The 20,866-nt window shown below is 40.7% G+C and overlaps 1 protein-coding gene across 6 annotated transcripts in view; it reads right to left on the reverse strand.

Annotated features, from left to right (window-relative positions):
- Positions 1-2,048: 2,048 nt before the first annotated feature.
- The window catches only part of ASNS (asparagine synthetase (glutamine-hydrolyzing)), a 147,731-nt gene continuing 128,913 nt past the window's right edge, over positions 2,049-20,866 (reverse strand). For all 6 annotated transcript variants that reach the window (XM_070787523.1, XM_019959727.2, XM_019959728.2 and 3 more), the window contains 11 exons: positions 18,517-18,788; positions 12,476-12,713; positions 9,198-9,383; positions 8,838-8,939; positions 7,828-7,955; positions 6,513-6,639; positions 5,119-5,225; positions 4,534-4,634; positions 3,154-3,235; positions 2,910-3,065; positions 2,049-2,385 (listed from right to left, as the gene is read on the reverse strand). In XM_070787523.1, coding sequence (XP_070643624.1) covers positions 2,176-2,385; positions 2,910-3,065; positions 3,154-3,235; positions 4,534-4,634; positions 5,119-5,225; positions 6,513-6,639; positions 7,828-7,955; positions 8,838-8,939; positions 9,198-9,383; positions 12,476-12,713; positions 18,517-18,765 — 1,686 coding nt within the window. In that variant the 5' untranslated portion in view covers positions 18,766-18,788 and the 3' untranslated portion in view covers positions 2,049-2,175. The remainder of the gene's footprint in view (positions 2,386-2,909; positions 3,066-3,153; positions 3,236-4,533; positions 4,635-5,118; positions 5,226-6,512; positions 6,640-7,827; positions 7,956-8,837; positions 8,940-9,197; positions 9,384-12,475; positions 12,714-18,516; positions 18,789-20,866) is intronic.

The raw sequence follows: 20,866 nt of genomic DNA on the forward strand, positions 1-20,866 counted from the left end.
GTGTGTGTGTGTGTGTGTGTGTGTGTGTGTGTGTGTGTGTGTGTTATACCACGTCTTTATCCATTCATCTGTTGATGGGCATTTAGTTTGTCTCCATGTTTTGGCTATTGTAAATAGTGCTGCTTTGAACATTAGGATGCATGTATATTTTTGAATTAGAGTTTTCTTCAAATATATGCCCTGGAGTGGGATCGCTGGATCATATGGCAACTATTTTTCACTGAAGAACCTCCATACTGTTCTCCATAGTGGCTGTACCAATTTGCATTCCCACCAACCCACCAAAAGGGTTTCCTTTCCTTCACACTCTCTCTAGCATCTGTTATTTGTAGACTTTAACACTGGCCATTCTGACCAGTGTGAGGTGATATCTCATTGCAGTTTTAATTTGCATTTCTCTAATAATTAACAGTATTGCCCATTAGCCATCTGAATGTCTTCTTTGGAGAAATATCTATTTATATCTTCTGTGCATTTTTCAATTGGGTTGTTATTTTGGAAATTAGGCCATTGACCATTGCATCATTTGCAAACATTTTCTCCCATTCCATAGGTCATCTTTTCATTTTATGGTTTTCTTTGCTGTACGAAAAGCTTGTGTGTTTGATTAGGTCCCACTTGTTTCTTTTTGCTTTTACTTCTATTACCTTGGGAGATTGACCTAAGATGACATGGGTACGATTTATGTCAAAGTATATTTAAAGACTGTAAAATAAGCGAAGGCCTATAGCTCACCTTAAACAGTGTCCAGTTTCCAACTTACTGGCTAAACTCCTGGCCTACTCCCTCTTCCCATCAAGCATTCCTGTATATATGTGTGCACCAGGAGTTTCCCCTCCAAAAATTTCTAATAACTAAACTCATCTTTAAAATAGATTTCACAATCCTGTCCCTAAACAACCAATGAGCATTCAAATGAAAATCGACCTGTTCATTGTTACATTTTCTCTTCCTCCAACTGGGTTCAGAATGCTTTTCCCTTTTATGAGAAATACGTGGCTCTAGAACAGGGCTTGGTAAACTATGGCCTATGGGCTGAATCTAGCCCACTGCTTCTTTTTCTAAGTTTTAATAGAACACGGCCATGACCATATGTGTGCCTATCGTGGCCTTGCCCCCGAGTTTCCATACCATCTGTGGCTGCTTTTACACCATAATGGCAGAGCTGAACAGCTCCAACAGAGGTCTGTAAGTCCTAAAACATTTACTGTCTAGCCCTGAAAAAGCCTGCTGACTCCCAATTTACAATAGTTCCAGAAAAGATGTCCGATCAACAGAATAAGATGTAAATTACTATCCAAGGATGAAAAACGTTGCCTGATGTGTCAGCAAACAAAGGATATTGCAGCCATTAAGCTATCAGCCACCCACCACCCAACTGGACACCCTGAGGGGTTCAGGATGGAGAAAAGCAGGATACTGGCCCTTGACAGTTGAGGGGCACATCAAAGGAATCATTTCAATGAGGCCAGACTCTTGCATCTCCCCATACCTGGAAAAGTGCTATTCATTAACTTGAGATGCCTGGATTTCTCTACTCGTCATCTGTTGATATGTTAGACTACTTGGCCTTTGTGGCAAAAACTCCTGTATATCCCACCTCTTCCCTTACCTCTTTAGAGTGGTCGCTCAGAGCCATCTGAGAGGCTGTCGTCTTAAGTCAGAGACTCCACCTAATAAAACATAATTCTCAACTTTTAGGCTGTGCAGTTTGCAGTCAACCTATTTTACAAAACAGAGCTGTCCAAGTCTTACAAGTTACTCACCTCTCCAGAGTGTAACTAGCCAGCTGTTGGGAATGCAGAGAGAACTAAGGGAGGAAGCCAGAGGAGGACCACACTCAGATGAGGCGAGGACCATAAGGATGCCCTACTGGCATGAGACCCAGAAGTCCTCTACAGGAGAGGGTGTGTGAGGTCTCCCAGCCATCAGATGGTTTCCCCTCTCCTATCTCACTCTCTACCTTCCTGTGATACAGTAAAAGCTGTTCAGTTTCTAGCTACCTCTGGTCACGGGGCTGTATGAATATAAATGACTACAGCAAAGTCTCGGATTTAAGACTTTTATTTTTTCACACCCAGGCAAGCCTGGGCGGTTGGCCCTTCCTGCCCTCAAGATCCCTACCCTTCACAAGGAGAAGAAACGATTACTTTGACTCCAGGGCTCAGTGAGTGCCTAAGCTTTGGCAGCGGCCTTGTAATGGGTCAGAGTGCGGGCAGAAGGGTCCGTGGCGTTGGTCCACCTGGGCATCCAGTAATGGGGCAGCCAGTCGGCACGGCCTGGGTAGTGGTTTTCAAAGATCTGACGGTAGTAATAGCCTTCTTTTGTTTTGGGGGTATTGATGGGAAATTTCTGGGCTGCGCTTGCCATCGCTGCATCATCAACCTGTAAGAGTAACAGGATAGAAGCGAAATGGCCTTACAATGGCACAGAAATGTATGTACTTAATCTGGTTTCACAAAAACAAAAATCAAACAAACAAAAAAAAAGAAAGAAAAGACATCTCTGAATACTGAGAGACTCTTAATCCTTTAGAAAATGTTAAAATACCCTAATGCACATAGCTGCAGTGACCTTTAAGGAACATTCACATGCATAGTTCTCCAATGTGGTGGCTCTAAGTGTTTGATTCTTTTGTGCGTAAGTCTGGCACCCAACAGGTGCCCCAAAATGTGTAAGATACAAGCCAGAGAGGACCACTAAGTCTCCTCTCTCTATTCTAGATGCTACTTATAATCCTTCATACTACTTAATTTTTACAGAATTCTTGAAATTTAAAAGAAGTATTATTTATAGGGAATCCCTTCTACAGTCACAAAACATTTAAATTAAATACAAAATGAACAGTGATTACAACTTTGCATCCAATTGTCTTATTCCAGGAAATATACTTTTAAAAGATATGATACCTGATGTTCAATATAGTCCTGTAAAATCCTAAACCAGGAATTTTTAACTGAGGTTATTCCATCACTGAAGGCTTCTTTTGGTCGCCAGAGAATCTCTTTAGGTATCAGATTGGAGTCCTCAAATGTCTCTCTCAGGAGATGCTTTTCTATCCCATTCTGACATGAAAATGAAAGGACTATCAGTAAAAGTTCTAAATATGACCAGTATCAATGGACAGTTTTTACCTTAAGTTGATTTACCCACCTTGGGAACTCTCATATCTGGTGGCAGAGACAAGTAGTAGGAAGAAAAGCGATGATCCAAGAAAGGGACTCTCAATTCAAGGCTTAAAAAGGAAAAGAAAATCTAAACCAAAATGGATCTTTAGTGCCTCTCAGTTTCGATTCTGATTTGGTTTCCTAGGAATTCATCCAGCCTCTAAATGATGTTAAGATCATAAAGTCATTTTTACAGTCCTACATAACTGCCCTACATTAAATGCACGAATACAAAAACCTTCACTCAAAATATGTATTGTCTAGGGAGTGAACAAACTACTGGAGAATAATTACTTTCACTTTCCCTTCTGTAATCTATTAAATATCTCAAAAAGCAGAAAAAGAATTATGAGTGATCTGAACATTAAGAATGGACTTGGCCTAGACTTTTCTGAGTCATAGTTTTCTCTAGGTGAGACTATCTATTATAACGTCAATCTGTGGCTATTACCCTATCTACCTGTCCTAACCAGGGTTCAAAGAACAGATGATGTGACCTCTGATGAAAAACACCATGGACCACTGATTTATACTGAATATAAGTTATTAATCAATTAGTAATAAAAATGTCTGAATTCAGTTCATTCTCTGACCTCTTATTTTCTAACTAAGTGTGATTTGGTAGAAGCAACCAAAAAAGATTGTATCACATACAGTTGTTATTGCTGTTTAGTCACCAAGCTGTGTCTGACTCTTGCGACCTCATGGACTGTACCCAACCAAGCTTCTCTGTTCATGGGATTTCCCAGGCAAGAACGCTGGAGTAGTGGGTTGCCATTTCCTTCTCCACAGGTCTTTCTGGCCCAGGGATTGAACCTGCCACTCCAGCACTGGGCAGGGGGATTCTTTACCACTGAGTCATCAGGGAAGTCCCATCACATACGGTTAAGAGTCTCTAAATGACCAGCTTTAAAAAGCGCTAACTCTCAATAATCAGAAATGATACCAAAGAAACCTATTTTATAAGCTAATCAAACCCCTTGCATCTTCACTTCCCTCTCCCCTACATGGTCCCCATAGCATCAAACAGACATGGCAAGCAAGCACTAAGGGCTCACTAAACTACATGAAGCTGTATAAGCCTTATTTCTCTTAAAAAGACCCAAAAGAGCTGCAAGCGCCTTTCCTCTCAGCTGCCCAGAAGTGGGCAGAATGTTCTGTTTTCAAGACAGAAACTCCACCTGAAACCAACTATCTGCATACTCTCAGCCTGACAACAGCACTCTGATTCAGCTTACTCCCTCTGCACTGAGACAAGCTTCATCTTTTCTATAAAAGGCATACTTCACAGCATATACTAAATGAAAAGAAAGCCTTTTGTTTTTTGAGGTTATTTTTATAATCACTTCCTAAAACATCAAGATACCCATGGGCTGCAGTAGTTCGATCTGCTCGGAGAACATCAAACAAGTAGAGTTCCCTTAGAAGCCGCTCACTCTCCTCCTCAGCTTTCTCCGGGGAAGGAGCCTGTTTACAAACAGAGCTGAAGTTAAAAATACACCCTTCAAGCTTTGCTTTTGGAAATGAAATTTCTTATTTCTTATTCTTGCACACAACTCCAACTCTAAAGGTGGGTAAGACAAAAAACCACCAAAGCTTAGGGAAGAAAGTAAATGCTTTATAAAGCATGCCTTCCCTTGCTCCAAGACTGCTAGAACCAATAGATAAAATGACAGGTTCACATTGTCCAAAGCCCATAAGACAACAGGGGACTAAGAAATACCAGAAATGTGATTCTTATGTTAACTAGTTTTTAAAAAATGGGTATTATCTGACACAATTAAGACTTCTTTCTTGCCCAAACAAATACAGACAGTATCAGATTTTCTCGAACACCTCACAAAATATTCCAAGTGTTACTGTTTTATCAAAAAAAAACAATAGAAAATGGTCAAATAATTCATACTTTTCTTCCCCTAGGACCAATATCCTTCCATTTGAGAATGCGTACCTTGTGAAAATATATATAACCCTGCGTAAGTTCATCTGAACCTTCTCCAGAGAAGATCACCACGCTATCTGTGTTCTTCCGAATGTACTTAGAAATTAAGTACATACCTTAAACAAGAGACAGAAATTATTGTTAATGTCCACATAACCCTCTACCAAAAATGCCTCTTATTTGGTTTCTGAAAACGGTGGCAAGCTTTGCTACTAGATTAGACTCTGTTATGTGAAGTAGTTTGCAAAATAATGACCTTTTATCTACAGTGCAACCCACTTATATGTGTTTAATCTAAAAGTTGTACTGCTGTGATGACATAGCCCTTTCATAATTTTATATATAGGTTTTTAAATATTCCTGCTTTCAGACCAAGAATGTCTATCTGAAAATTTTGCTAAACAATGTTAAAAATGCTAAAAAAATTCTGCTGAACAATGACTCAAATGTCTTAAATTTGATAACTCTCACACTAGTATCACTACATGAAAATAATAAGTTGGGGTTTTGGTAGCTTAATTTTAATTTGGGGCTTCTTCCGTCATACTCCCCATTCAGCGTATTTCAAATACAGCAAAGCATGTTAAAAGATGCTGGTTGGTCCTGCTCCATGGCCCTGTAAACTAGTATTTTTCTTGGGTTTTTTCATTATCACCTTCCTAGTGATACTTTTTAGAGCTTTTCCCCTAATCTCCTTCACCAATGAAATGTTAGTACCAGAAATACTGTATATCTGTCTAAGTACTTTGGAAAGCCAGAAACCACTGTAATAGCTAAGATTTTTACCCTTCAAGAAATCATTTTTGCTCCTTTGGGAGAGACAGCACCCCAGTGATGTTATTGCAAAGTTTAAAGCATAAGAATGCAGACTCTAAACTTTGCAATGGAATCCTATTGGATTCTGAGTTCCTTAAGAGAGAGGTGTGTCTAAGCCAATAGCATTTAGAGGCTCAGCAATATTTGGCCAGTCCGATGTGGAGTACAATTATGATCTTAGTATGCACCCACAGGGTAAAGCAAGTATTTATTCCTAGACAATAATAGTTATTGATGGACTATTTACCAAAATCTATCTAAAACAAGGATTCTTTACAGAAACTAGTTACAATGTATAGTCCAACAAACTTTTATACATAAAAACAGGGGGTAAGAAGGTACAGAAAACTATGCATCAACTCTTGGAAGAAATATAAATAGTGATACCAAAATGTGGAGGTTTAACTATATATTCTTAATTCTTAAGGAATTCTTAAATCGTTTCATCTTCAACAACTGCTGACACAGGAATTTGACCTGAGTTCATTCATGAGTATTGTTCTTTAAACAACTGCTTGAAATAGTAGTTTTTAAACCTTACACTCTTTTCAGTATTAAAATCTTTGGGGGATCATAAAATACCTTACCTACTGAAGCACGGACTGTTGTAATATCATAAGTTTCCAAGGAAAATATGACTTCATCCAGGACCTGAATGCCTTCCTCAGAGTTAAAGAGGACTTCATGGTGTTCGCTCCCAATATGATTTGCCACCTGATTACATAAAGAAATATGCATATGCCTGTTTTTTTAAGAAAAAGACTACTCTTTCAAGAAAAAGCTGTGGTTTTTTTCAGCCATTTCATATAGTATGTGGGATATTAGGTCCCCGACCAGGGACCAACCAAGCTCATGACCCTTGCACTGGAAGCTCAGTCTTAACTACTAGACCACCAGGGAAGTTCCAGAAAAGGAAAACTCTCGAAAATAAAACAGTAGTTCATAACACATCATGAATTAACAATGGTGGAAAACAAGTAAGACAAGCTAAGAGGAAATGATCTCACAGGCCACCACAGCACGGGGAAATGATTCTCCAGGCCACTGCATACAAGCCCCATTAGTCTGGCTCCCCGGTGTCCCCCAGTGTCTGCCCTCCACTGACCACAAGAGGTGGACATCCCATCTGCCCTTCTCACTCCAAGACTTCACCCTAACAAGCATGGCCTCCACTCCCCTCGTGCTGATTTTATCACCTGTTGGCCCTCCTGCAATGCCTCATTTTACATCTAGAATGCTATTTCTAACTTAAGGCACCTCCCCCTCATTCAGTTTTCTCTGGCTCTTGCGGATTCATTCAGCATCAGTCAACTGGCTTTCAGACAACTCTTGGTCTCTCTCATCTACTCTGGAAGTTCCATCAGAATGGGAACAGGTCTACCACACACTGAATGTGTACAATGTTCTCTCTGCCCACAGTCCTAAACACAGTATCTTATAAAGAAAATGAAAAGCAACAAGAACAGCTAACATTCTAAGTACTTACTACACGCTAGTTTCTATCCCACACACTTTATATGAACTATGTAATTTTCACCTTGAAACTGTGCCACAGTAGATATGAGCACTCCCATTACATAAGTGTGGGATTGTGTGCTAAAGTGAAGATTTGAAACCAACAATCAGGCTCCAAAGCCTTCAGCCTTAACCACTCTACCCATGCCCTTACTCTTCAAAGGACAGGATTACCATCATTGGGTTTTATGAGGACTGTGTGGCCCATAGAAGATAAACGTACCCAAAATACAGTGTACAGCACAAGTGATTTTCAATACGCGTTTCATTCCATTTAATATATTTAATTCAAAACAATTACCTAAGTCAATACAGCAACAAAGTATAGAACCATCAATAATTAACAAGTCTGTCTTAACTACCTAACAGGAAGAGGCAGTGTCTTACCTTTCTAGCAGCTAGTAAATCGGGACTGTCTTCCATGCCAATCGCAAATGTCTGGAGAGGGTACTGAACTTGGGCCTCTTTTAGCTGCTTCAACAGAGTGGCAGCAACCAAACTGGAATCCAAGCCACCTATGAGCAAGACAGAAAGTGTGGTGGTTATGGGCCTTACCTAAGAGAGGAGCAGAGATTATTTATATTCCTCCTAAGCACCAAGATTAGAGTTTTGCCTTTAAAATTCCCAAGTTTTATAAACTGAAAATCAACTTGAGTAAGAAAAATCTAACAGTTAACCTGTCATAATGGTAACAGTACTTAAATTGGTTAAAAGCCACTATGCCAAAGAATTGATGCTTTTGAACTGTGGTGCTAGAGAAGACTCTTCAGAGTCCCTTGGACAGGAAGGAAATCAAGCTAGTCAATCCTAAAGGAAATCAACCCTGAATATTCACTGGAAGGACTGATGCTGAAGCTCCAATACTTTGGCCACCTGACGCAAAGAGCTGACTCACTGGAAAAGACCCTGATGCTGGGAAAGACTGAGGGCAAGAGGAGAAGAGGGTAACAAAGAATGAGATGGTTGGATGGCATCATGGACTCAATAGACATGAGTATGAGCAAACTCCGGGAGACAGTGAAGGACAGGGGAAGCCTGATGCGCTGCAGTCTATGGGGCTGCAAAGAGTTGGACACCACTGAGTGAGTGACTGAACAACAACACACACTACACATTCTAGGGCTTACATCCAGACTGTGGAGTAGGAAGACATCAACTTTCTCAAACATGTTTACTAGCTCACTCATGCCAATACAATTACAGTATAACTTTATGTTGCTGTATTATTTTAAATATTGAAAGCAACTCACAGAAAACATTTTCATCCTATAATGGAGGACAGGTGGAATCAATAGTAAGTATTTTAAGTATTTTATAGTCTAAGCCTCCAGGATAGTTATAAATCATTTAAATTACATATGCATGAAATGTAATTAGATTTTTTAAGCTGACTTCACCTGATAAAAGGCAGCCAATCCTTCTGTCCGTCATCAAACGTTTCTTAACGGCATTGTCAAAAAGAATCCGGAGGTTGCTCTTCACAGTTTCTATCTCAAAACCTATTAACACATAAAGGAAATGAAACAGCTGCAGAAAGGTCTGGGCTGAATTATTTATTGAAACAGGTATGCAACCATCCACCTCCATCACGATGGCATTTGCTCAACAGTGAAGCAGGCCAAATTTCAGTGTGTCGTCACCTCCAAGTTAAAAAGGAAACAGATTTGCAAACTGATGTCATTTCAATGAAGTGAGAGTACAGCTTTCCTTTAGGGGCGAGAGGTGGGGAACAGGTGGATGGGCATCTGCTCTCTCACCTGGGAAGAGTTTCTCCACGCCGTCATACAGGGCATGCAGAGGCTCGTCTCTACAGTGATGGTGCTTCACCATTTCCACCGACGCCACTTTGCCATTTGGCTTTAGGTCCAAAACTTCATAATGTCCTGGCAGAAAAGGCTCCACTTTTAAAAAAGGAGTCATGGAGTGCTTCAAGTTAACCAGTCCTACAAAACCAAAAAGATAAATTTATTCAAATGAGGATAATACTTCATAGTAACTTTCATGTCTAAATTCCTCTTTATTTTCTTTTTAATACAAATACAATGTCCACTGCATAAGCAAAATAGGAAAAATATAATTACCTCAAACCCTACTAGAAAGGTAATAGTGTACAGAGATGTACAGAAAAATTAAACTGATTTCTAATAATTTAAGGCAATAGGAAAACCTCCAATGTTTAATTTCTTCTCCCTAGCTGGAATTTCTGATTTTAAAAAATCTATTTTCTTTACTAAGCAAACAAAAGATACATTTATTAAACAAAAAGATGGACTTGAAATTTAATTTTATGATATCCTGGCAGTCATTTGTCATCCCTGAGGTATTTTTTAAAAAGCAGCTATGGTTCTCAGTCCTTTAATAAGCAAAATGATCCACTGTTAAGGTACTTTAAACTCAGATATCCCTTATGTAGTTATTATATCCTGTGTGTGAGTTAAATGTTATAATTTAAATTTTCTAAGTTCTCACAAGAAGTAATCAACTTGACATCACGATTTTGATTTAAAAAAAAAGTTTTATTGTAAATAGTAACAGCCTATCCACACAGAATACTTATGATGTACAATTTGAGTTTGTTAACCCAAGAATCTACTGTGTAGTATGGAATTCAAACAGCAAATGAGATCCAGATCCTACCACCTACCAGCAGACCTCAAGTGAGGCACACGGCCCCTGCGGAAGTTGAGGAGCAATTACGATTTAAAGCACCACAACCAAATGAGTTTTAGATAGTCTATTCTGGAAGCACTGAGAGAGGAAAACTGCTGTAGTACCCTAGATGAGACCTGTTGTTTAGAAAAGGGCAGTTAAAGATGTACTTACAAGTACATCTTGTAAACTTACAAGTTTAGAAATCTCAGAGGGTAAACTGGACGTGAGATTATATTCCGTATCAAGGTTATCAGAGACAAATGGAAGTAAGGAGTCTCCTTTTCCCTTGTGTTCTCTTTGCTGGGCTTCCCTAACAGCACTTTGGGTAAATAATGTGTGTACTTGTTCTTTCTCGTATGATTACATCAAGTGAGAAAGGATTTAAACAATGAAGCAAAAAAGCAGACGAGGAGGTAGATCACAGTTTAGCATGTCATTGCTGTCTAGCTAGGACATAAACGATGACTGTCTTCCTCAACTTTATTGTCAAAAAATGATAAATATGATGTACAAGTATTTTCTTCCATTCTGTGGGTTGAGTTTTCACTTTCCTGATGGTGTCCTTAGAAGTACAAGAATGTTTAATTTTGATGAAACCCAATGTATCTATTTTTCCCTTGTTGTTTGTGCTTTTGATGTCATATCAAAGAACTCTTTGCAAAATTGAAGGTCATGAAGATTTACCCCTATGCTTTCTCCTGAGTTTTATAGTTTTAGTGCTTACTAAAGTTTTAGTTTTACTATCAAGTTTCAGTGCTTACTTTAGTGATCAAATTTTAGAGTTTGATCTGCTTTGAGTTTTATAAATGGTGTGAGGTAATGGTTTAACTGTTTTTTTTGCATATGTCAACTTGTCCCAACATCATTTGTTGAAAAGACTATTCTTTGTCCACTGAATGGTCCTAGTACCCTCACTGACAATCAGTTGCCTGCAGATGTACGGATGCACTTCTGGACTCTCAGCTCTATGGTCTGTACGTCTCTCTTTCTGCTAGTACAATACTGTCCTGATTACCCTTGCTTTGCAGTACATTTTTAAGTCAGGAAGGGAGAGTCCTCCTACTTTATTCTTTTTCAAGATTGCTTTGGTTATTCTGAAGCCTTTGCAATTCCCTATGCATTTCAGAGTCAGCTTGTCAATTTCTACAAAGTAATCACCTGGGATACTGACAGAGATCATGTTGAATCTGTAGATCCATTAGGGGAGTCTGTGCCAACTTAACAATGCTAAGTTTTCAATCCGTGATCATGGGATGCTTTCCAATTTCTCTAGATCTTCTTTCAACAACGTTTTACAGTTTTCAGCATACAGTTTTGTACTTTTGTTACATTTATTCCAAGTATTTTATTCTTTTTAATGCTATTTATAAACACAGAGTAAATCATGTGATCCCTCCTAGGTATATGCCCAAGAAAAATGAAACCACACAAAAACTTGTACCCAAATATGTAGAGAAACATTATTCATAAAAGCCAACTGTCCATCAACTGACAAAAGGATAAACATGGGATGAACAGAATGTGGTATATCCAGGTAATGGAATATCTTCAGGTCATAAAAAGTAAATAAAAAGATGTAAATACTGATAACATGCTACAACATAGGCAAACCTTGGAAACATTATGCCAAGTGAAAGAAGCCAGTAATGAAATACCAGGCCACACAGGGTATGACTCCACTGGTATGTAATGGCCAGAATAGGGAAATCCACAAAGACGGACTGACTGGCTGGAACTGGGGGTGCGGAAGGAGGAAGGAAGACGGGGACAGGAAGCTTAATGCTTAATGAATATAAAGGGATGGGGAGTGACAGCTTAAGAGTACAAGGCTTAGTTTTGAGATGATTTAAAAAAAAAAATTCTAAATTGACTAGTTTTGGTTGCAGATATCTATGAACATACTAAAAACCACTGGTATCCTTCCAATGGATGAATTGTATGGCATGTAAATTATACCCCAATAAAGCTGTTTAAAAAGCGCTGAATAAAAATGACTTTGTGGGACAGCCTGGCACAGTACCACAGTGCAGTAACTGCAGGGCTGGCCAACCTTACTGTTACCACATGACACAGGAAAACTCGAAAACACACACGGGATCAAACCAGACACAGAACCTATTAGCACAACAAAAATTACATGACTTTACTACAGACCTATCCTGTAAGGATTACAGAGTTTTAAGTGCCAAAAAGGAGACTCCAGCTCCGTGGTTTTAAAAAAAAAAAAGGAGGCCTAGAAAATCCATGACTAACACAGTCACTTGTAAAAAAATTGGGTTGCCCCATTTGTATATATGGATTGGATTAGATTTGTAAATACGGTCTAGAAGAAAACACAGAATCGGGACAATAATGAAATACCACAGAAAAATTCTATCATTACCTTTAGCTTCTGAACACACGGCCAAAAATCCATCTTCTGTCATGGCTTTAAACAAAGGTCTCACCCCATAGGTATCTCTGCCCAAGAACACTTTCTTATTGGCAGTATCCAGTAAAATAAATGCAAATACTCCATCCAACATACAAACTGTTTGTTCAATTCCTCCTTTGTCATAAAGATGAAGGATTATTTCACCATCCACTTTGGTCTGGTATTCAAATTCAAAATGGTGTTGCAGCTTAAGGAAACAATAGCAAAATGAAAATGTTAGAATCCTGTGCTTTCACTAATTTTTTTTTATTGCAAAGTTGCTTCAGCATTTTTGTGCTCTATAATTTTGTGTATCTTAGTGATGTGATTTAAAAGAATCGTGGCATTATCAAAATACAGTTTGTTTGAACTCAGAATCAAATTGTAACATAAAGCTAAGCCCATGAAAACTTTAGGTGCATTCTGATAAATAGAAGACATAGGTAATGTACCCCTGTATTATATGGAGGGATGGAAATGGATATTATGTACATACTATATATGTAATACATGCATAGTTGTTGTTGCTTAGTCTCTAAGTCATGTCCAACTCTTCTGTGACCCCATGGACTGTAGCCCACCAGGCTCATCTGTCCATGGGATTTCCAAGGCTAGAATAGTGGAGTGGGTTGCCATGCCCCTCACGAGGGGATCTTCCTATCCCAGGGATTAAACCTGCATCTCCTGCATTGGCAGAATTCTTTATTGCTGAGCCACCAGGGAAGCCCAATACATGTGTATTTACATAAATAGGTAAGTTAAGTAAATAGATTGTCCAGGTGTCATGACACAAAAAATGTGTCCTCTGAAACACTTCCTATGAAAACAGAAAGCAAAAGGACAAGCACATTTGACACTATTTCCTGATGGACAATTGCGCAACGATGACGGAGACAAATGGTCCAAAACAAAGTTGCTGGCCCTGGGGAGGTCTACAGCATCCCATTCTTCTCCATTAGGCATTAAAGCTACTTCTCAGGGACGGACAGAATGATGATACTGAAGCTTTATTGATCCACCTCCTCCTGGGGAACAACAAAGATACCATCACACCCACCACATGCAGAGAGGGTTTCATTAAATCAGGCCCAAACTCCCGCGGCTCTCCATTACCACTGGTAAATTGTGAGGCTGCAAAGTTCTCAGTGTGTCCCTCTTTGTACTTACTCATATTTTTGGCTGATAATAGAGAAGAGGTTCATATAAACAAAATCAAATGGAAATGCTGGGTAGATTTGAACACTTAAAACATGTTTTTAAAATTTAAGAAGTCTCTATGCTTGTATGACCTGAAAAGCATGCTTCACAACCACACTCACTCTGTAATTTCTTAACCTTTTGCCTAAAAGCTCAGACCTGTCCAAAGATGAGCTCTGGCCACTTTCAGTGACCCCGAAGTCACCTCTTGGTCACCTCTCCCCACTCTGAGAGACTGTCCGTGGTGATCTCTGTCACGAGGAGGTAGGGGTTGCAGAGGGTCTTCTGTTGACCCTTCTGGGCTTACGTACCTGCAGGATAAATGAGCCTACAACACTCGATGACTTTTAGCCAGCAACAGCTTCCAACCTACCCTCCATGACCACCCCATCACCATGGCTCTTTGGCCTAAAGCTCACAGGTAGTTTTTTGGTTAATGATTCACATGTACACTGCCCACTCTCTTGAAGCTCCCAGTACCCTGCCACCATCCAGAAATCACACCGCCGTTTGACATGCTGGCTGCAGCTTTCTAAAGCGCTTCCCTCCACGACAGGGCCTCCTCTCTGCCCAGCCTGCACTCATATTCTTCTCTCTGATGGGTCTCCATCTACTCCCGACACACTGCTGGCTATATTTTGCAGTAAATTCTATTTTTATCAAAAAAGGGGGACTTTGAAGCTTACGCTGAAGAATTTTTCACATAAGCCTAAAATGTCGGTTCTACTCTTTAGACAGATTTTAGCTGTTTGCATTGGATAACCTGAACGATGGGTAGAAGCAATGGAACTCCTCTGCTTCTGAACATACAACATACTTGGCTAATTTAGAAGAAAAAATGTTTTCAAAATATTTAACTTTTTAACAACGTATTCACAAAATACGCAAAAGCAGCTATGTTGTTCAAGGAAAACTAGGCATTTCCTATCTCATTTAAGGGGAAAGTCAGGCCACTACTGCTATGATACAACTTAGCATTCTTACATATATGGTACTAACTTGGCTTAGAAAGGAAGTTTTTTTTGGTTTTCGTTTGTTTGTTTTGTTTTGTGGCCACACTTCTCGCATGTGGGATCTTAGTTCCTGGACCAAACCCACAGCCCCTGCAGTGGAACCACGGAGTCTTAAACACTGGACCACCAGGGACTTCCCAGTAAGGAAGTTCTAACTGCCTCCTTCCTCTAGTCCCACTAGTTTGAAAGTCCATTTTTACCTTTCCTGTTCCATTTCACTTCCAAACACCAGGAAAATGATGTCTGGTGTACAGTAGGCCTTAATTAAATACAAGAGAAGAAAGTGAAAGTGAAAGTGAAGTCACTCAGTCGTGTCCGACTCTTTGCAACCCCATGAACTGTAAGCTACCAGGCTCCTCCGTCCATGGGATTTTCCAGGCAAGAGTACTAGAGTGGGTTGCCATTGCCTTCTCCAGAGGATCTTCCCAACCCAGGGATCGAACCCAGGTCTCCCACACTGTAGGCGGACGCTTTACCATCTGAGCCACCAGGGAAGTCCAAATACAAGAAAGGAACTTGTTAAATAACTATCTGTGTGTGTGTTTGTATGTGCAGTGGGCAATAGCCCGTTGTGCTCAGCTGTTCAGTTGTGTCTGACTCTGTGCAACCCCATGGACTGCAGCCTGCCAGGATCCTCTGCCCATGGAATTTTCCAGGCAAGAATACTGGAGTTGGGTGCCATTTCCTACTCCAGGAGATCTTCCCAACCCAAGAATCAAACCCACATCTCTTGCGTCTCCTGCTTTGGCAGGTGGATTCTTTACCACTAGCGCCACCTGGGAAGCCTTGAATAACTGTAATGATTCTTCAAATGAGAAGCATTTTCCTTGAAGTATTCCTATAAGTGAACTAAGTGGACAATAAACAATGGCTAAAGCCATATGACCAGAGGATGACTAAAATATAAATCCCTACTCATGAATGAAAGTCCATCCTATAGGAAATCAGTCCTGAATATTCATTGGAGGGACTGATGCTGAAGCTGAAACCCCAATACTTTGGCCACCTGATTCAAAGAACTGGCTCATTTGAAAAGACCCTAATGCTGGAAAAGATTGAAGGTGGGAAGAGAAGGGGACGACAGAGGATGAGATGGTTGGATGGCATCACCCACTCGATGGACATGAGTTTGAGTAAATTCCAGGACCTGGTGATGGACAGGGAGGCCTGGCATGCTGCAGTTCATGGGGTCGCAAAGAGTCAGCCACGACTAAGTGACTGAACTGACTGACCCATGAATGACAGGAACATATCAAGAAGGCTCAAAAAGTACCAAGAAACATCACAACCAAATGTATAAACCTTGAATGCAATCTGAGTCAAACCAAAACACAGCTATAAATATCAATATATTCTTGGAACACCTGGTGAAATTTACTATGAACTAAATATTAGAGGGTATTATGGATTCTCAGGAGTTATATAATAGTATTGGTATAAAGTAGAAGAATGTCCTTCTTAGGAGATAAATGCTTACACATTTTAAAGTGCCACAGTATTTGTTGCTGTTGATGTTTAGTCTCTTAGTCATGTCTGAGTCTTTTGTGACCCTATGATCTGTAGTCCACCAGGTTCCTCTGTCTGTGGGGTATCCCAGGGAAGAATACTGGAGTGGGTTGCCATTCCCTTCTCCAGGGGATCTTCCTGACCCAGGGATTGAACCCACGTCACCTGCATTAGCAGGCAGATTCTATACCACCTATGCTATGCTAAGTCACTTCAGTCGTTTCCGACTCTGTGCAACCCCACAGACGGCAGCCCACCAGGCTCCCCCGTCCCTGGGATTCTCCAGGCAAGAACACTGGAGTGGGCTGCCATTTCCTTCTGCAGGGGATCTTCCTGACCCAGGGATTGAACCCACGTCACCTGCATTAGCGGCAGATTCTATACCACCTAGGTATACTCTAAAGTGATTAAGCCCAGGATTGAATGTCTGTGTAGTACGGACAGAGAGATGGAGCCAAAAAGGCAAAGCGTTAGCAGTTATTCAATCCAGGTGCTCTATATTCTGTTATTTTCTATAAATGTGAAATTTTCAAAATTAACAGTTGCGGAGGCAAGCAACAAAAAATAACTTGCCCATTTTAGATCCAAAATTTTCTTATGAAACCCTAGCCCCAAATAATTCCATATTGCAATGCTCTTAGCAAATGTGGCTTCCTCGGGTCAGAATTTTCACACCCTCACCATTCTCATTCTAAGAGTACGCTTTCACCAGATTAAAAGCTGTTCCAATTTTAGTGCTTCCTTCTTGCACTCCACTGCATCTGGCTACCTGTCTGACCCTTGGCTCTGATTACGACAATTACGCAACAGCACTTTAAGGGCAATCTGAAATGAAATGTTTTCTGTTTTAAGCTCACAGTAAACAAGCCTTTTCCACATGCAAATTTCCAAGCCCAGGTGAAACAAAGCCAGCTATTCGGGAGCCATCATCTACTTCCTCTCCAGGAAGTGCAGAGGAGCTGGGAGGATGGGTGAGTGGGCCACTGGCCACTTTTGCCATCTCTAATGGTAAACAAGGAATTAGTATGTGAGAGATAAAGAAAGCAGGATCGGCCCCAGATAGCTAGATGCATACCGGAAGAAATGATTTCAGCAAGCCTGGACACTTGCATCTTCCCATACATAGAAGATCCCTAAATCTCCTCATGTGAGAGATTTTCTTTTCTCTTAACAGTAATCTTTTATTATTCAGATTACCTGCCTCTTTCTGCAAACTTTTATATAGCCTGGCTCCTCCCCCACCTCCTCAGGATTGGCTCTCTAGGGGTCACCAGAGATACTGTCCTAACATTCCCACAGAATAAAACATAACTCTCAACTTTTAGGTTGCGCGTATTTTTTTAGTCGACAGCAGGATCACCCACAAGATATTACATTCTATCCCTGCCTTAAAATCTTCAAATCTCATTGCTCTTAGAATTACGTTCTACCGTCTTACCAAGTCCTGCTTGCTCTGGTCCTGCCCGACCTCTCCGAGCCCATCTGGCCCACCTGCCCCTTGTTCACTTATGAACATCCCAGGGCTCTACACATGCTGTTCGCTCTGCACAAAATGCTCTTCCCAGCCCTGCTAGTTCATCCTTGTCCATTAGGTCTGAGTTCAAATGACAGTTCCTCAAGAGGCCTTCTCTGACAAACCTGTACTGAAACTGATCTCTCATACCCATCAACTCCAAATTCCTTTTTTCATAAAGCTTAGTATATGTATGGGGCTTTTCTGGTGGCTCAGCTGGTAAAGAACCCGCCAACCAATGCAGGACATGTGAGATTCGGGTTTAATCCCTGGGTCAGGACAATCCCCTGGAGAAGGAAATGGCAACCTGCTCCAGTATTCCTGCCTGGAAAATTCCATGGACAGAGGAACCTGGTGGGCTACCACCCATGGGGTCACAAAGAGTTGGACATGACTGAACACACAAGAACGCAAGTATATGCACAATGATTTTTTTTGTCTGCTCCTTAATAGGAATACACTCCAGTAGTATGCAGACCTACCTCTCATATTTATTACTGTAGCCCTGGTGCCTAACACAGGTATTCAAATTAATAATAGGGAAAAAAAAATTTTTTTAAGAGTTAAAAACCTGAAATGGAATCCTCATTTATTTTTTGGTGACCAAGTCATTCTACCTCTGTGCATCTGTGCCCTGTCTATCTATATATAATTGGAGCAAGTGAGAATGAACATGGGAAGTGGTTGAAAAGTAAAAAACATTAAACAAAATAAAATTATTATAATCAACTATCTCTGAGGCTTAATCACATCCAGATACCTTCTGGTTTTATTCTGTTTACCTTCTTGTGGTTGTAGATTTCACCGTTGTAACAGAGCCACAAGTAAGGATATTTCTTCACTCGAATTGGCTGCATTCCAAACAGCTGGTCAACTACCGCCAACCGGTGAAATCCAAAGCAGCAATTGGTGTACCCATTAACATTTTCAAAACGGAATGCATCCGGACCCCTGTGTGCAATCTTCATAGCACTCAGACACTGAACAGAAAGGCAGTCATCGCTGCCAAAGAGCGCCCAAATGCCACACATGGTGCGATGAAGCTCCAGGCTCTCTATGGAGACAAAAGCAGATCAATTAAATAGTCAACATTCAACTCAAGTCTGCATTCAATCTCGATTCCCAAAACTTGCATAAGCCACTTCAAAGCGTGAAATATGTTATCTTATCCAGAGCAATCTACCAGTAGATTGGCAGGCACAGAGGGTAAGAGAATGATTTTTAATCTACTTACAAGTATTCAGAAAAGATGAATGACCTTTACATCCAGCCGGCTATTAATATACAGCAGTTTAGCCCCTAGTCAAAGCCTGCTTCCCTCTGACATTTTGATTTGGTCAGCTAGAGCTAGCAGTGTTCAGGCCACGTTCTGTTTTCTATCCTAGGTTTACACCCAAGACACAGATACACGTGCAGACTGGCTCCAGCCCACCCAGAGATCCTAGTCTACTCTCGTCCTCCCAGAATCCCAAAAGCTCTGAAAAATCCAAGAGATGCTCCAGCATACTACAATTGCCTCTTAGGTCTTAAGAATAAATGCATCTCCTTTCTTTTATTTTTTATTCAATATTTTGGGCTGCGCCACGGGCATGCAGGATCTTGGTTCCCCCACTGCAGACTGCAGCCATGAAATTAAGAGACGCTTGTTCCTTCAAAGAATAGCTGACAAACCTAGAAAGCATATTAAAAAGCAGAAACATCAGTTTGCTGACAAAGGTCCGTATAATCAAAGTTGTTCCAGTAGTCATGTACAGAAGTGAGAGTTGGACCATAAAGAAGGCTGAATGCCAAAGAATTGATGCTTTTGAATTGTGGTGTTGGAGAAGACTCCTGAGAGTCCGTTGGACTGCAAGCAGATCCAACCAGTCCATCCTAAAGGAGATCAGTCCTGGGTGTTCATTGGAAGGACTGATGCTGAAGCTGAAGCTCTAATACTTCGGCCATCTGATGCAAAGAGCCAACTCACTGGAAAAGACTCTGATGCTGGGAAAGTTTGAGGGCAGGAGAAGAGGGCAACAGAGGATGAGATGGTTGGATGGCATCATCAACTCAATGGACATGAGTTTGAGCAAACTCCTAGAGACAGTGAAGGACCAGAAAGCCTGGTGTGCTGCAGTCCATGGGGTCACCAAGAGTTGGACAGGACTGAACACCTGAACAACAACTAAAACCAGAGATCAAACCCACACCCTGTGCAGTCAGTCTGGGAGTCTTAACTGCCAGGGACTGCCAGGCAAGTCCCCTAAATGCATCTCTTTACCTGTTCAGTTCAGTAGCTCAGTCGGGTCTGACTCTTTACGCCCCCATGGACCGCAGTACGCCAGGCTTCCCTGTCCATTACCAACTCCCAGAGCTTCCTCAAACTCATGTCCATCAAGACAGTGATGCCATCCAACCATCTCATCCCCTGTCATCCCCTTCTCCTCCCACCTTCAATCTTTCCCAGCATCAGGGTCTTTTCAAATGAGTCAGTTCTTCGCATCAGGTGGCCAAAGTATTGGAGTTTCCGCTTCAACATCAGTCCTTCCAATGAATATTCAGGATTGATTTCCTTTAGGATGGACTGGTTGGAGCTCTCCTTGCAGTCCAAGGGACTTAAGAGTCTTCTCCAACACCACAGTTCAAAAGCATCAGTTCTTTGGGACTCAGCTTTGTTTATAGTCCAACTCTCACATCCATACATGACTACTGGAAAAACCATAGCTTTGACTAGACGGACTTTTATTGGCAGAGTAATGTCTCTGCTTTTTAATATGCTGTCTAGGTTGGTCGTAACAGACATTTAATAGGTAGAAAAGATGACTGTACATACTGCCTAAGTATAATATTAACATACCTAGGTATTATAAACATTTCATTACTTCTACCTTACCGCCAAGTGATTTATTCAAATATTATCAAAGAAATTGTAAAAAGAGAAGAGAACGCACTATTATCTGATATCCTAGCTTAATGACAAAAGAAGTTTTTTTAAGTTGACAGAGATACAAAATGTTCACCATGAAAATGTTCTAAAGGACCAAAATGTTCTTAAACACTTCTGTCTCAAAGCCACCATGGTCAGAAAGAAAGCAAAGTAGCCCGGACAAATAGAGCAGTATCTCTGATAAACAGCGTGGTAGCCTGGACAAA

Source organism: Bos indicus, chromosome 4 (assembly GCF_029378745.1).
Source record: "Bos indicus isolate NIAB-ARS_2022 breed Sahiwal x Tharparkar chromosome 4, NIAB-ARS_B.indTharparkar_mat_pri_1.0, whole genome shotgun sequence".
Classification (NCBI taxonomy): Eukaryota; Metazoa; Chordata; class Mammalia; order Artiodactyla; family Bovidae; genus Bos; species Bos indicus.